General features: G+C 41.7%; 1 protein-coding gene across 3 annotated transcripts in view; it reads right to left on the bottom strand.

The window, feature by feature from the left end:
• Positions 1–15,474, bottom strand: part of Anks1b (ankyrin repeat and sterile alpha motif domain containing 1B) — an 866,240-nt gene that overhangs the window by 530,688 nt on the left and 320,078 nt on the right. For all 3 annotated transcript variants that reach the window (XM_057757559.1, XM_057757560.1, XM_057757561.1), the window contains one exon: positions 12,714–12,894. In XM_057757559.1, the coding sequence (XP_057613542.1) occupies positions 12,714–12,894 (181 nt within the window). The remainder of the gene's footprint in view (positions 1–12,713; positions 12,895–15,474) is intronic.

Here is a 15,474-nt window from a genome sequence, read left to right as displayed (position 1 = left end):
GGGGCCCCAGGCTGGATAAAGAAGAAGGACCAGCCCTCATCTCGCTCTGCTTCTGACTTCTATACTGACAATTTCTGGGAGGTATGTTGTGACCAGCTGGCTCACACTCCTGCCACCATAGTTAGAGCTGCCTGGGCCCCTATCCCACCATGATGGGCTGCACCCTTAAACTGTCAATCAAAATGAACCCCTTCAGGCTGGAGATGGAGGTCAGTGTTTAAAAGCATTTACAGCTCCTAGGCCTAGTGTGATGGCTTAGGATTTAATCCCAGCATTCAAGAGGCAGAGGCAGAGGTAGAGGAAGATAGATCCCTGTGAGTTCAAGATTAATTTGGTCTAGATAGCAAGTTCCCAGTCAGGGCTACATAGTGAACACCTATCCAAAATTATATATATATATATATATATATATATATATATATATATATATATATATATATATATATATATATATCAGAAAAGGAACACATACTGCTCTTGCAGAGGACCTGGGTTCAAGATCTGGTGCCCTGTCCTGGGCTCCGTGGCTGTCAGGAATGCATGTGATGTGCACACATACAGGCACGCAAACACTCATACACATGAAGCAAAATTAACTTAAAATTAAATTAAGCCTTTCTTTAAGTTGCTTTGTCAGGTATTCTGTCAGAACAATGAGAAAAGCAGCGAATGCATCTTCATAATCAACCAATAATTAAGGCCCCAACCACAGGATTTCAGGCTTAAGGCTGCTAAAATAGGATAGCAGTTCCTATTTAAAAATAGAGATCCAATTTCATGTAAATGCATTAAGATGAATTTTAAAGTTTACAAAATAATTGCTGCTGCAAAGGCACTAGACCAAATATGAGGGATAAGAAAGTAATTCAGGTTCCCTTTGTATTTGATTTACACTAGCTAGAAAAGTAGTATTCATTTTCTTTATTGACAATTTCCGGGAGCAAATGTATTATTAGTAAACAGCAAATTACTTAGAGAACTTGACACATATATTATAATGTTGCCCTTTCTAGAAAAGTATAACTAATAGCAAAAATAAAACACAGCTGCAAATTAATGGTCTCCAACACATCGTTGGACCAGGAACAGGCCAATGCTAAGAGACTAAAATAGAGCAGTGGTTCCCTTTAAATTTAGACAAGTACTGTTTGCTTATTACTCAAAAGAAATACAAAGCAACTATGAAGTTATGTGATATGTGATCTAAATCCTTCCTCTAGGACAACAGCTTGTCAAAAGGATAATCACCAAGAATAGAGAGATTTGCTTCCTTTTGTGTTTGCTTCTGTGCTTTCCAGAAAGGGATCGGAAATCTAGAATTAGCTTTATATAGGCAACTTCTGATCATGTGAGTTTATAAACCACAGATATCTGTGCTAGTAGAGGAAACAAGACAAATGATAGACCTGATTGGTATCCAAAAGAGTGTGGTAATACAAAAATTATAACCTTGGTTCTGGAATAAGTGTGATTCGTTGTAGCCTATGTGCTTTCCTCATACCCCATTAGCTGATCTAAATCAGAACCATGGACAGCTCAACTATATCCACCAGTGAGTGTTAGCCCTAACCCTTGCAAACTGCTGGTCAAAAGATGGGATTCTTCTCAAGTCTCCAGGTTCCAGTACAGTACATTTCAACCTTATACACCAATGCAAAGAGAGAAACAAAATAAAGAAGTCAATTCAAGAAAATAAAATGTAGCCATCCTGTTCTGTGCTTTGACCTTGTGATAAGACAGGAATGGCTAAAATCTGTAAAGTTATTTTTAAAATTAAGCCTTTACACAATAGTCCACTAAACAGAAAGAAAAAGAAAATTAGTACAAATTATCAGGTATATTACTTTTTGGAGTGGTTTTTATATTATGGGAGCACCGGGTCAAGTATTTTACAACTGTCTAACAAAGCAGAATATCATCCCATTGTAAAAGAAATCTCATCTGTCAAACAGGTTATGGAAGAAGGATTTACATTACAATATCATATCTCTGGGGTAGTTTTTTTGAAGTAACAAAGGAGAGCAAGAATCCAGGGCCAAGGAAGACCACTGTCGTTAAGAAGAAAGCTGATGCTACCTTGTTGTAAAGATGAGGCTCACGAGCCGTCCACCTTCACGACCTAAGCAGCATCACTCTGGGGGTCAGGTTCCAACAAAAGAATCTGGAGCAGGCAAAACATGAAGTCCATAGCAGCAGCTTCCTTTGTATAGCCTTCCCAGTGCTATCAGTTTTTACATCCAAAATAGGCTCATGGCAGGTGGCAGAATTCACTTATTCAAGTATTTGACATCTATTGTATAACAGGTAGCGTCACCATTCTAGGCACTAGGGTACATTGCATTTGAGACACAGTCTCTCTCCTTAAGGGGCTCACAAACACAATCACATGCATTTATGTAAGATTTTCCAGAAGTACATGAAGAGCAGAAAAATTGGCGGAGCTAGGAAAAGCCACACAAAAAGATGGGAGCCACGGGACCCCATTAGGTCATGGAGGTGGGGGGCTCATTAATGGCATCTGTGCCCCTAAAGGAGAGCCTGGAGAGAGTTCATTTGACTCTTCCTCTCTGTGAGACACAGAACGATCTGTCTCTGAGAACCCAAAAGCCACCACCAAGTCTGATGACACCTTGACAGGCACCTCCCAGCATCCAGAAGAGAAATAACTTTCAGTTGTTTAAATTATCCAGTGTACAGCTGGGTGGGGTGCTGCACACCTTAATCCCAACACTTGAAAAGCAGAGACAGGCGGATCTCTGTGAGTTCAAGGCCAGCCTGGTCTAAAGAATGAGTTCCAGGACAGCCAGAGTTATATAGAGAGACCCTGTCTCAAAAATAATAATGGCAATAAAGAACAATAATAAATTATTCCATTTACTGTGTCCCATATTTCCTTGTCAAGGAGACCCTGTTAGTAGCTGAGTCTGAACTAACTGTCCCTTAAACCGTTCATATCCTGTCTTGTTTTGTTTTAACACATGCTTCCAGCAGGGGGCGCTGTTTTGAGTCTGCGCAACCTTGGTAAGGTTGGCTGGCGGAAGTGGGTCACCACAAGGCAAGCAAGATTCACCCCCACCCACCCCTCTGCTCTCTGTTAAGTTACTTCTATCAGGAGTTTGTCACAGGAATGACAAAGGTAACTGATAGAATCCTTCCTTTAACTTAAAGTCAACGATGGAGACCTTCACTGAATTCGCAGCTCCCTCCAACTTTGCCATTAAACACGCAATGGAGTTAGGCCCCATTGCCTCTGTCAGCGGCTAGCATACATCACAACTCAGATGGACTCGAAGAGAGGACTAAGGCTCAGAAAGCAGAACTCGGGTGTTCTTTTAGAATTCTCCCTGCCACAGATGTCGAGACTCAACCAGAAGAGTTAAGGCTTCCAAAGTCAAGGTGGCAAAGCAGTGAGGAGCTACTCGTATCCAGTAGGAAGCCACCTGGAGATTCTCGCTCTGCCCTAGATCCTCCCTGGCATGTCACACAAAAGCAAAGCCTCTGAAAAGCTAGCGTCAGGTGAGCACACAGACCACCTTCCCATCACAGCCAAGGATAAAGAACAGAGCAGGAGGCTGCAGCAACAGATGTGACCAGAGGAACGGAGTTAGCAGTGGTAGAAGTTTTTTGCCATAAGTGGTAGGGAGGAGATTTCTCCCCCAGCCAGCAGCATGAACTCAACCCCAAATAGACTCCCCCAACATCTTCTTCTTAAACATTATCAACATATTTTCTCCCTCCCCATTTCACATTTAGTTATAATGATCAGGACAAGTGATGAAAGCAATCTCAGCAGAGGAAAATAAAATGAGAGAGAAACACTATTCATAAAACCAAAACAGGTAGGGTAACCGAAGAGAAGATATACGCTGTGGCGAATTGGATTCTCATAGAAAATTCCAGCTAATGAAGTAGTTATATTTTCACCTGTATTAACTCTGGGTAAAAGCAAGAGAAAACTGAGTTAATAAAATGCAGTCTGAAAAAAAGGAGGACTTCTCAGAACATCATGTCTCTGGAACTGCATCCCCCAACCTCTGCTACCTCGCCTCTGCGGGATCTTCAACACTGGCTGTCCCCCAGAGTGACACACCCAGCTTGTGCTGCTCTCCCATCCTAGGACACACCAAACGGGGGGCTAGTCAATCTTCTCGCTCTGAGTCACCGTAGGGATTTCAGATTCTGGTGCCCAGCTAGACTCACTTCGCCTGGATGCTCCTGATTTGTACTGAAGGTTTAAGGGTCTGAGCTGTGATTGCCACCTGAACTCACATTAATACAGTGATATAAAAAAGTGAATCTATTTATTAAGCATTTGTGCTACTGAATCAATTAAGCATATATGTTGCTCTCATATATTTTTTAAGTTTAGTAGCGCTAGTCCAACATAAAAGGAATTTCAAAGAAGGGAATACATATCCATCAGCAAATCTTGTTACGCCTAAATCCTTTCTGCTCCCAGTACAGTCTGGAAACTTGTCCTCATTTAGGACAAGGTACCTTAGCAAGCCGGTGGACTTGGAGGCAGACTGCCACCTTCTGACACAAAGAATGGGGTCTGAAGAATGATGTACAGACGCACGAGAAGCTGGACCCAGGCGAGAAAGGGCCCAACCACGTTCTGGTGAAATTTCCACAGGAGAGGTGAGTGGGAGGTAGGAGTGCGTTTCCTGGGGTTTCCTGCTGGGCTCTGGCTTTGCAAGGATAACAAGCAAATAACTGGGAGGCCTGGCTTTCTAGTCTCTTAGAGACTCTGGGCATGGCCACATCCTGTTAAGCTTGGTAGTTCTTCACGGTAAGGAATAGTATAGCCTTAGGAACATATTTTCTGAACCCTTTTAATTTTCCTTAACTGTTCATGAAATCCACAAGTTCCTACAACTTCCTGAAGGGGGCCTCAGAAGGCCACTGAGCTGAAAGCTGGGTGGGGTGGCATGCAGCCAGCCCACAACATGTACATATCAACTTCATGCATGTGTCCCTGCTGTTTTCAGTTTTCAACTATTGCAACACAACTTTTCCTTTCTTTGTCAAGCATCAGGGGCAAACATCCCGCCTTCCTGTATGACATAGTGGGCGGGAGGGGGAGGGGGGGGAAGAGAAAGGGAGAAAGGGTTTGGTAATGAGAGAATAATAGGGCAATCATGATCAAAGCACTTTATATTTGTATAAAATTGTGAAAATATAAAAAATGAAATACTGGATTGTTTCTGGAAGTCCCAAAACACATAATTATACACCACCCTCACAAACTCCTAACTTCCTTCTGTCCATGCACACTGCATCTTAGTTTGGAACTTAAAGATTTTCTAGGCTGTCTTTGGTTTTCTTGTCATCTGTGACCAAAGTCTCCCCCAGCAAGCTGTGTCCAGCAGCTGCTGTAATAAAGAGGTCTTGACTTCAGGGGGGTCTGGTTCACATCCCTGTGAACTAATTAGAAGGAAGGCCTTTGCCTCCCTTTCTGGCAATCTCTACCCAGTGGGAGCACACATGCCACCCTCTCTATTCTGATTTTGTGTCTCTGGTGTTTCCTCTCTGGAGAAACCCATCCTATGCTACTGAGTACCTAATGGCTCCTTGGTTTTGTTTTTCCTTCCATTTGGAAGGAAGCACTTTTCTACTTTACTTAAAAAAATATTTCTCCTCTCCCCCGTCAGTTTTCCCCAGCAGGAGGTAGATGGTTTGAAGCTACAGGAGAACTGGAAGTAATTAGTTACCCAGGACGGCTGATTTGCCTGGCAGGTGCCCTTGAGACAGTGCTAATTCACAGAATGCTTTATATGGAAAGAGCTTTCCGGATTAGCTTTCTAGAAGACATGAGAATCTGTCAGGATTTGTTCTACTCTTCTCCCCTTACCCCAAATCCACAACACACCTCGCCAGTGTCTTCTTACTGAGAAATGTAGTCCCCTACTGCAGGCTAAGCCACCATTTCTTGAGCTTTTAAATTTTTACCCTTTGCTTTTAATGAACATACAATTATTACATGGTTTCTCCCACTCTGCCTCAGCCCGCTGACAAACCACTGTCTCAACTATCTATTTAAGATAACTCTTTTGATACCCAAGTTTAGGTTAAAATGTCCAAACTGAACCTTCCCCATCTTAACTCTCCATCCTTTTAATGGTTTAAAAAGGTCCAAAGTGCTCGAATCATACATATCTCTTCATTTTACCATATCCTATATCCAACCACCAAAATATGTTATCTCGACCTTCAAATAGACCCCGAATTCTACCATTTAAATCCCACCACTACTTCTACTAAAAAAGAAAATAAAATCATCCTGATCATGTCGGGGAGGGCGGGGAGCACATAAACCTGCAGCTACTCTAAGACTGAGATCCTAAGGAGATGGGTTCTCAGGTCAGGGATGTAGTCCATATGAGAACAAGATACTTGTGATGCATGGGATCAGGAGCAGAGAGCTCCATGGGGGCGCATTTTGAACAGACTAACGTATATGTAGATATGGCCCTTCACACTAAGTCTCTCCTCTTGAAAACCATACTGACCTAACTACAGATACTGTTTTGAGGGGTACAGACTAATCCCAGTCTTACTACCGTAGTCTCAAGATCAAACCACTCCTGGGCTCATGTCCATTCCCACTGCAGACTCTCCACTTCCATTCCAGCTTTCTTCAGTTTTGACTGTAGAAGTCTTTGCCCTCTGGAATCTTCAGCCCTCATGGCCCCATTGTGTTTTGATTGTTACTCATCTCTTTGTTCTTTCTCTCCCTTCTCCATGTCCATTCTGTATCAAATTTCAATCTTTTCTTTATTCCTATTTTCTTGCTCTTCAATTGCTTACTTCAGTATACCCATATAGAAAATCCAGAACTTGTCTAGAGTTCAGTTTTCTGCTCTTGGGTCCCCCAGTTGACTTGGGCTGGAGGAAACACGGAACTGCACTGGCTAATCTTTTCTGTGGTTTATGACACAGCATCACTTGGGCCTTTATGTCGGTCAGGGTAGGGGGTCGCTCCATGCCTGTTTTCTCCTATGCACCTATTTTACCTCTTTCTCAGATGCTGTGCTCTAGCTGTCTCTCTTCCCAACGGGAACTACTGCTTTCTGTGTAACAGAAAATATATACACTATCAGATTTTCTGTGGATTGCTGCATGGTGACCTTGCTGGTATTTTCACCCACACCCAACACATCCTTCCTGCTGGCAAGATACTCCTGTCTGAAGTCAGTCTTTCCCCTTATTTCACATACCCCTCCCTGTTTCTCCTTCAGCAGAAGTTTGCAATTCTTTTGGAAAGAACTCCCTGGCGAGACTGACAATGGTCTATCCTTGCCCTCTTTAAGTCCTCACCTCTTGTTTCCCTGCACACATTAAGTTGATGTTTTCCCCATTAGTTCTAATCAGGTTGGTCTTATCAAGGTCATCAGTAACTTCTATACTTTTAAATTCACCAGTAACTAGTCCTCTTCGTAGCCCATGTAGGAACTATGGTCAACAGAGCCAATTAGCCAATTGCTTATTTCTTCTTCTTCTCCTTCTCCTCCTCCTCCTTTTCCTCTTTCTTCCCCCTCCTTTTCTTCTCCATCTCCTTGTTCTCTTTTATTCCTTCACCATCACCTCCTCCTCCTCCTTGTATGCTCTGTGTGTGTGTGTGTGTGTGTGTGGTGTGCACAGTGTGTATACATGCAGAGCAGAGGTCATGTCAGTGTCTTTTACTATTGCTTTCCACCTTATTTTTTCAGTCTTTCAATGAGACTATTGTTTTCCAGTTGATGACCCTGATTGGCCAAGCTCCAGTGATCTGTTTCTGCTTCCCGCCCCCGCACTGGGTTAACAGATTCCCATTGCCATGCCCAGGTTTCAGGTGTGTACTGAGGATCCAAGTACTCATGCTCATGGAGCAGAAACTTTACTGACTGGGTCATCTCCATGGCCCCTCATTCTTTCCCTATAAATCTATTAATATCTTATTTCACTTGACCCCAGAATACAATGCCCGCCAGACTTTCCCCTGGCCAAGGATGGTAGCTCCTTCTCTGCTCCCTTTGTTGGGGCTTCCTTTTGTCCCATCCTCCACATTGTTCAGTTTTGGGCCTCCTTATCTATACACACTCAACATCTGTATTAGTTGTTCTCAACCTGTGGGTCTTGACCCCTTTAGAGGTGGAACAACCTTTTCACAAGGTTGCATATCAGGTATCATACATATCAGATGTTTACATTATGATTCATAACAGTGGCAAAACTGCAGTTGTGAAGTAGCAATAGAAATAATGTTACGGCTGGGAGTCACCACAGCATGAGGAACTGTATTAAAGGGTCGCACTGTCCACTGCTGGAGTTCATGGTCCATTCTCAGTACAACAGTAAGAGGAACCCTCCTAGGACAGAAATTAGACCACGTGACTCTTCACTCCCAGTAAGAAAGTCTTTAAAAGAAATTGCCAATTGGGCTTTCAAGGACCTAAGACTACCTTCTTGCCTGCAGGCATCCGCATTTCAGGAAATGCAGTTGTATTTGGCTCATCTGCCTAGGCTGGAAAATGCAGGTCCTTCTTTGAGCTCATCCCTCACCTTGGTGCATCCATTACCCCATCTGTTCTTTCCATTCTTGCAATCATATCCAGCATTCATTTGTATCTGTGCTCCACTGACACCGGCTTCTCCCCACAGCCATCCTCCCCGCAGGTCCACTTCCTGAAGATGAACACTAACCTCCCTAGTTAAATGCAATTCTGTCCATAGGATTCCCACACTTACTGCCAAAGCTTTTCCTTGCTTGATGACTTCTAAATTGAAGCTTTAATCACAGTCCAGGAGGCTTTTCAATGGCTGTCCCTCAAAATAAATCTGTTGGTTCACCTAGAATTTTGTCATCAGCCTTTAGAGGTCTAATAGCTTGTTGGGGGCAGGGAGGGGTATTCGATAATGCTGTGAATCCCTAATTAGCATTTGCTTTAATTAAATAAAATTAACATTGGAGCAGGAGGATGAGTTAGCAACTAGTTGACAGAAAGTCATCAGAGGGCATCAGAGAGAATCTGGGAGAGACAGAGAGAGGCACAGGAAATACTAGAACAGGGTTTTGAGTACCGTGGCTATTTTCGTTTTTGCTGAGCTGAAGGATGGCCCCTTGCAGGAGAAGTCAGCATGGAGAGAGGGCTAGCTGGTTGCTACTCAGCCTCTCTGAGCTAACAGTGTTTCACCCCAGCCTTTGAATCTCGAGTCTTATTTAGTTAAAGCTGCCTTTAGCACCAGCAGCAAAGTCAGTGCCTGGGGGAACAGAATTCCCGCCAGGCTGCGGCCAGGTCGCTTCCAGAGAAGCAGACCAGTAACTGCAGAGTCGCAATTGCTGGCTGCAATAGCAGTAGATTAAGGTGTAAGCCACTCTGCTGAAAATAAAACAACATTCGTTCTTGCTCTATTAAATGCCATTTTTGTCAAGATTAATGTTTTGTACCGTCATTTATAAAATGAACTGCACATGTACAGTTAATTAAATTATACTTCAAAGTCAAGAAAAGGCCACAAAAGACGCTCCTGCATTTAAAAAGTTGGCAGATTTCAAGTATATTAATATTAAAAGGAAAGATAAAAACTGAAAATATTAAAGAATATTAGTTTCCGTAGTTTACAAAAATGAATTAACCCACATATTATCACGGATACTGAAGGAAGTCATCTTACTTTCTCTTTTCCAAAGAGCAAATTGAAGAATGGAAAAGAGATTTGATAGGAAATACCGAAAAACTCCAGGATGGAACACACAATACATGCCACTTGGGAGGGTCTACAGAGGGAGGTTCTTAAGTCCAAAGCGTAACAAATTAACCCTGTCTCTAAGGTAATAAAGTACTACTTTTTCAACTAGACAAGAAAAAAATATCTTAAAAAATCTTAAAGTTTTACCTTTTAATTTAAAGCAAATCGGCATCATCTTTGCGCACTATTACAAAGTACCAGTATGCTGCTGGGGTTGCAGTGAACTGTGCAAGTGAGCCCTGCAGGATGAAGTCATGGCAAGGCTGCCGGGACCTGTCTGGAGAGCAGCAGCTAGGTTTCCGCTCAGCTGAAGGCAGACAGAAAGCATCCCAGGCTAACAACTATGCTACTCATTTTGGATGATGTAGCAAAGGAGAGTTCTTGCCCTCTCCTCTTGGGCGGGGCGGGGGCTCAGACTCTATACCTACAGCTCTGACTTTTAATGGCAAAAAACTAAAGCAAAAACAAAATACAAATGAGCAAAATTTCGATCTACCTCAAATATAACTGGAAAATTTGCATCCTTGAAAACATTTGTGCTTGAAATAAAAGGAAGCTGGTGAAGGTTTTCATTACGGAAAGTAGAGCAATTCTTGCGACTCCTTCCACTGGGGGCTTTAAGATCTGGAACTGAGCATCCAGTAAGTTCTGGATGAATAATAATTGTATACACCTCGAATCCTTTCCAGGGTTCACATAATCCCAGCACTTGGGAGGCAGAGGCAGGCGGATCTCTGTGAGTTCGAGACCAGCCTGGTCTACAAGAGCTAGTTCCAGGACAGGCTCCAAAACCACAGAGAAACCCTGTCTCGAAAAAACCAAAAAAAAAAAAAAAAAAAAAAAGCCCTCTCTCTTTAGAAGGCAAATCCCACTTCCTGATCCTATACCATTTTTTTCTATACGAGAAACAGTATACACTCATTGAAGAAATGTGGGGTTTTGAGTAGGCAAAGGGGAGGTATGAGAATATTGTAATTCTTTGCAACTACTCTGGACAGTTACTAATATTTATCGAGCACTAATTTAGTACCTGATAGGATGTGATGTTAATCGCGGCTTCAGAAACACTGTTACACTGTAGACTAAGGAAATCTAATCAGTTCCTTGTTCTTTAACTCTCCCTGTAGAGGAGAAGATCTGTAGCACCAAAAGCTGAGCTTGTCCCATAATTAGTAATCAATTCAGGCAGCCTGACTTCAAGGCTTACGATGTGCCAAACCCTTCTACCCTAGTCTACATTCTAGAAAGTAGAGACAAGACAGCTGCTAAGCAGAAAAGCCATCGGCATTATTTCATATGCAGACAAGACCAGAGAAGAAAAAAGAGAGAAAATTTGATCGAAGTAAGTAGAACAAACCAGGTGTTCTGCTACACACCTGTAATTCCAGCACACAGGGAGCTAGGGTAGGACCATGAGTGTGAGGCTAGCCTGGGCTACACAGCAAGGCCCTGTCCTCCTCCAGATATCACCAAAGTGAACATAGCAACAGAGAAAAGTGAGGGAACAGAGACACTGGCACCAGGTTTTAATGCCAGCACTGTTTGGGTGGGAGGCTGTTATTGCTCTTCTTTGTGCCCGACTTTCCTTCACTATAGAAGCTACCACTCAACCTGTATGCCCACCAAAGGTTATGATGAGCTGATATAAGGGAAGTATCAAGAACACTGTCTCACCGAGCACTAAGTATTTGTTTTTGTTTTTTTTTTTTTTTTATTATTGGAACCGTTGCATTTATTTTTGCTCCTTTCTTACCACGATCCTCATCATATTAAAAACTGCTACTCAAGATAGTACACTCTGAAGATCATGTGAAGAAGCGTGACCAAGTCGAAACCTAAATGGTGCTCCACAACATCGGCATTAAAGCACACAGCTTGCAGGTGGAAAGAACCAGACTGCCGAAGTCCCTGAGCCTGGGTCCTGCAAAGAAGGCCTGGGTGAGTGTGCTGAAGGTCAGGTTCCAAAGCAAGTTTAGAACCAGGTGACAGTTGGCTTCATTGGCCATACAAGGACCTGAATCCCTCGGCACACATTAACACACCAATGGTGTGCCTTGATTTACATTTTATAAATCTCTCTCCAGCTGCTCTGAAAGGTTGGATTATGGCTTCTACAGAGCATCGGTCTTATTACTTGGAACCCCAGAGAAGATAATTCCTTAGCTGTATATTTTTTAGAATGTTTGTTCTGGTGCTTTTAATAGTAGTGTTGGTGAAAAGACTTAAACATGTACACATACATATATATATATATATATATATATATATATATATATATAGACAGTTTGAACAGATACATGGTCTAAATAATGGAACTGACTTTTGTTTAGGATTCTAAAATGAATGTGAACCATATCTACCAAGTTTAAACTATTTGGAAGGAAAGAACTGGACAGTTGTTTGCTGTGAATTAGACAGAAAAGAAGATACTTCTCACATCCTAGTCCTCATCAGTTAGCTATTGGTTCATTCTTCTCTGAAGAACAGAAACACTGTGAATCTGATTGGCTAGAACCAGAAAGCTTTCCCTAGTGGGCGGGACTACTTCCCTCTTACACCCCTCCTTTCCAAGTTCACTTGGGTTTAAGCGGATGACATTTATCTTAGCAACAGTGCCAAACTCACCCTTGGTAAGGGTTTTCTAGTCTCAAAGCAGATATCAACAGGTCTACTGTTGATTAGCTGATAGAACTGCGGGAGAGTAGTGAATAACAGTGGAAGAAAAAAGCATTTCTAGGCCCTTTTTTATTACAACCATAATAATATTAAATTGTTACATTAATGTCAACACTAGAAAGACCACTATTGTATTAAAAACAATATTACACCCTTGCCATGATAAAAATATGAATACCCTATACTGTTGTTCATAAAATGTGAACCGGAAATAAAATTTGGATGAAGATTTCTCTTAATCACCAAAGCTCATAAAGACTTTTTTAAAGCTCAAAAGTATACTTGCATAAAGTGATCTGTTTTACCTGTGTTCTCAGCTCCCTCGTTCTTGACTTCTGTGGTTCCGACGGAAGAGGTGGGCGGACTAACTGGAGGACTGGAAGGAAAGCTGGCGCACCCTGTAGATGTGCTGATTTCAAAGTATTCTTGGTTATGATTCATTCGCTGGAAATCCAGAGAAGACACAATAGATGTTCGTTGTTTCGGCTAAAATAAACAAGACAAGAGCATTAATACAATCATTCCTGTCTTCAGCCACACCTCACTCTCTAAATAAACGTGAGGGGAAAGGCTTATTTCCCCCACAGTTCCACATACCAGTTTTCCAACAAAAGCAGCAAGGACCAGAACACAAGCAGGGCAGAAACATGAGGCAGGAGATGATGCAGAGGCCACAGAGGGGTACTGCTCACTGTCTTGCCCCCATGACTTGTCCAGTGTGCTTTCTTATAGAACCCAGAGGCACCAGCCCAGGGGTAGGCACATCCAAAATGGGCAGGCCTTCCCTCATTAACTACTAAGAAAATGCCCTACAGGCTTGCCTAGAGCCTAATCTTACGGAAGCATTTCCCCAGTCGAGGCTCCCTCCTCTCTGAAGATTCTAGTTTGTGTCTAGTTTGACATAAAACTAGCCAGAACGACAGAGAGACACCAGTCAATCAGTTGATGATAGTGAAAAGTTGTATAATTGAAAATCCTATGACCTTATGCTAATATGTAGGTAACATGCTACTTTAGGCTAGCTGATTTCCACAGAAGATCATAAAATCAAACGCACAGCATCTCTCTAAATAATCAATTTTGAAAGTTACAACTTTAAGTCACCTTTCCTTCAACATTCATTAAACATCTGTCATTCACTGGACCCTGAGGAGACAGAGACAAATATCAAAAGGTCCCTTCAACATTGAAGTATAATTAAGGCAATTCTATTTTTTGATTTTTTATATAGTCCAAGGAATTGGTGGCATTAGATAGTATCCCCAAGTACCATATGCTAGAATTAAATCACAAGAATTAAGTAAAGTTATAGGGAACATTTACTAGGATCTATGAATCTACTTGGTATTTGTAGTGAACTTTGATTTTCTTAAGGATTTTAATTAATCCCCAAATAGCAAGAAAAGTCAATTTAAACATAAAAGTTAAAATCATGGAGCAATTGCAGATGTAATCTATGCTCTCTGTCGGTCATGGATTACTCCCCATAGGAGGCTTCTGGGTTTTTTCTACAACAGTATTAATAATTTCCCATTCTTCCTGCCCACTAGAGCTTAGAACATTGTAGTTAAGAAAAAGTACAACCCTTTGGACCTCAGATCTATGTACATTTTCCAAAAAAAAAAAATAAACCCAATCCAAGTTTTAACTTTTAATTATTCTAGTTGATAGAAGTGAAATATTCTTTCTTGCAATAAATAATAAGAGTTAATTTTTATTCACTAAGTTTATCATCCACTCATGTTTTCATAGGACAACAGCCATTGTTTCATTAGTGTTTTCATTGTTCCAGCATGTTTGGATCACTATCTTCAGACATCATTTTTAAAAAAAAAAAAAAAAAAAAAAAAAAAAAAAAACAAAACAAAAAAAAAAACCTCAAATTCTGTGTTTCTTCTACATCACTGTGTAGAAGTAAATTATCTAAAAACATAGAGAGAGCATGAAATGATCTCAAGATGCCTTACTCTTTCATACTTTTATTATTTAAAAACCTTGAGAGGCACAATATTGTTGTACAGAAGCAGGCAAGTCATTTATTATCGTGACACCACTCAGGGACAGAATTCAGATTAGTGCCCACACAAGATGCAGTTGCTTCTGAAGGATGAAAGATGAGGATTTAATGTCAGGCTTGGTTTCTCATGAAATGTCTACCCTGGGGGCTACTGAATCTCAGTTTCACATTCAATGTCCTTTCCACTGTTCTCTGGAGCAGCCATTAAGGAGGCACAAGCTATTACAGGGGCACTAATAGAAACAGATATGTCCATCAGTCAAGAATTTGCTTTGTTGTTTTGTATTGTGCTTTGCTTCCCTTTCTATACAGGCAATGGACTGCCTTCCGACTAATGCTCCTTCCCATGAGCCTTCTAAGGGTCAAGACTACTGATGCTTATAGTCTCCACCTAAAGGTTTCTTAAATACATGTTTCTAAGCCTAGGCTGTCCACAATTCTAATTGCATTAAAACACAAGTAGTTATGCAATTATGAAGATAAATAGGCTAATTTGGCGGCATTAATTCATCCTACAAATATTGCTGAGTGTGCACTAATTGCAGACACCAGGGCAAGTACTGCCAGAGCAATAAAGAAGTAACATTATAGTTCTTCAGTGGGAGGAGAAGTGATGCATGGGAAGAAACGGAACCATCTATATAGGAGCTGCAGGGAACACAAAAGACAGTACCACACATAAAAGAGCTGCAGGAAGGGAACGCTAAGGTCAGGGAATCCACTGTTGGGTTTCTACTTGAGGGAGGGTACCAAAAAAGCAGTCCTGCCCCCCCCCAAACCCACCATTTCCCATGGTCTCTCACTACAGGATATTTTTATTTGTTATCCATGTTTTGGTCCCTAAAGCATGGGGCTTTTCACAGTGTGATGGTTAAACCCTTCCTGGCAGTCATTAGGGTAGATGGGTGTATCAGGCTTAAGAGGGTTGGTCAAGAATCCCACCCTAAAGGTTGATGCCACAGAAGGCAGGGTAATAGGTGAGTGACTCAAAGCCAAAGCAGAAGCTCCGTTGCCCCACAGACCTCACTGGCACAACAGTCAGATACGAA

Source organism: Chionomys nivalis, chromosome 25 (genome assembly GCF_950005125.1).
Source record: "Chionomys nivalis chromosome 25, mChiNiv1.1, whole genome shotgun sequence".
In the NCBI taxonomy this organism is placed as follows: domain Eukaryota; kingdom Metazoa; phylum Chordata; class Mammalia; order Rodentia; family Cricetidae; genus Chionomys; species Chionomys nivalis.
This window is presented reverse-complemented; position numbering and strand designations above follow the sequence as displayed.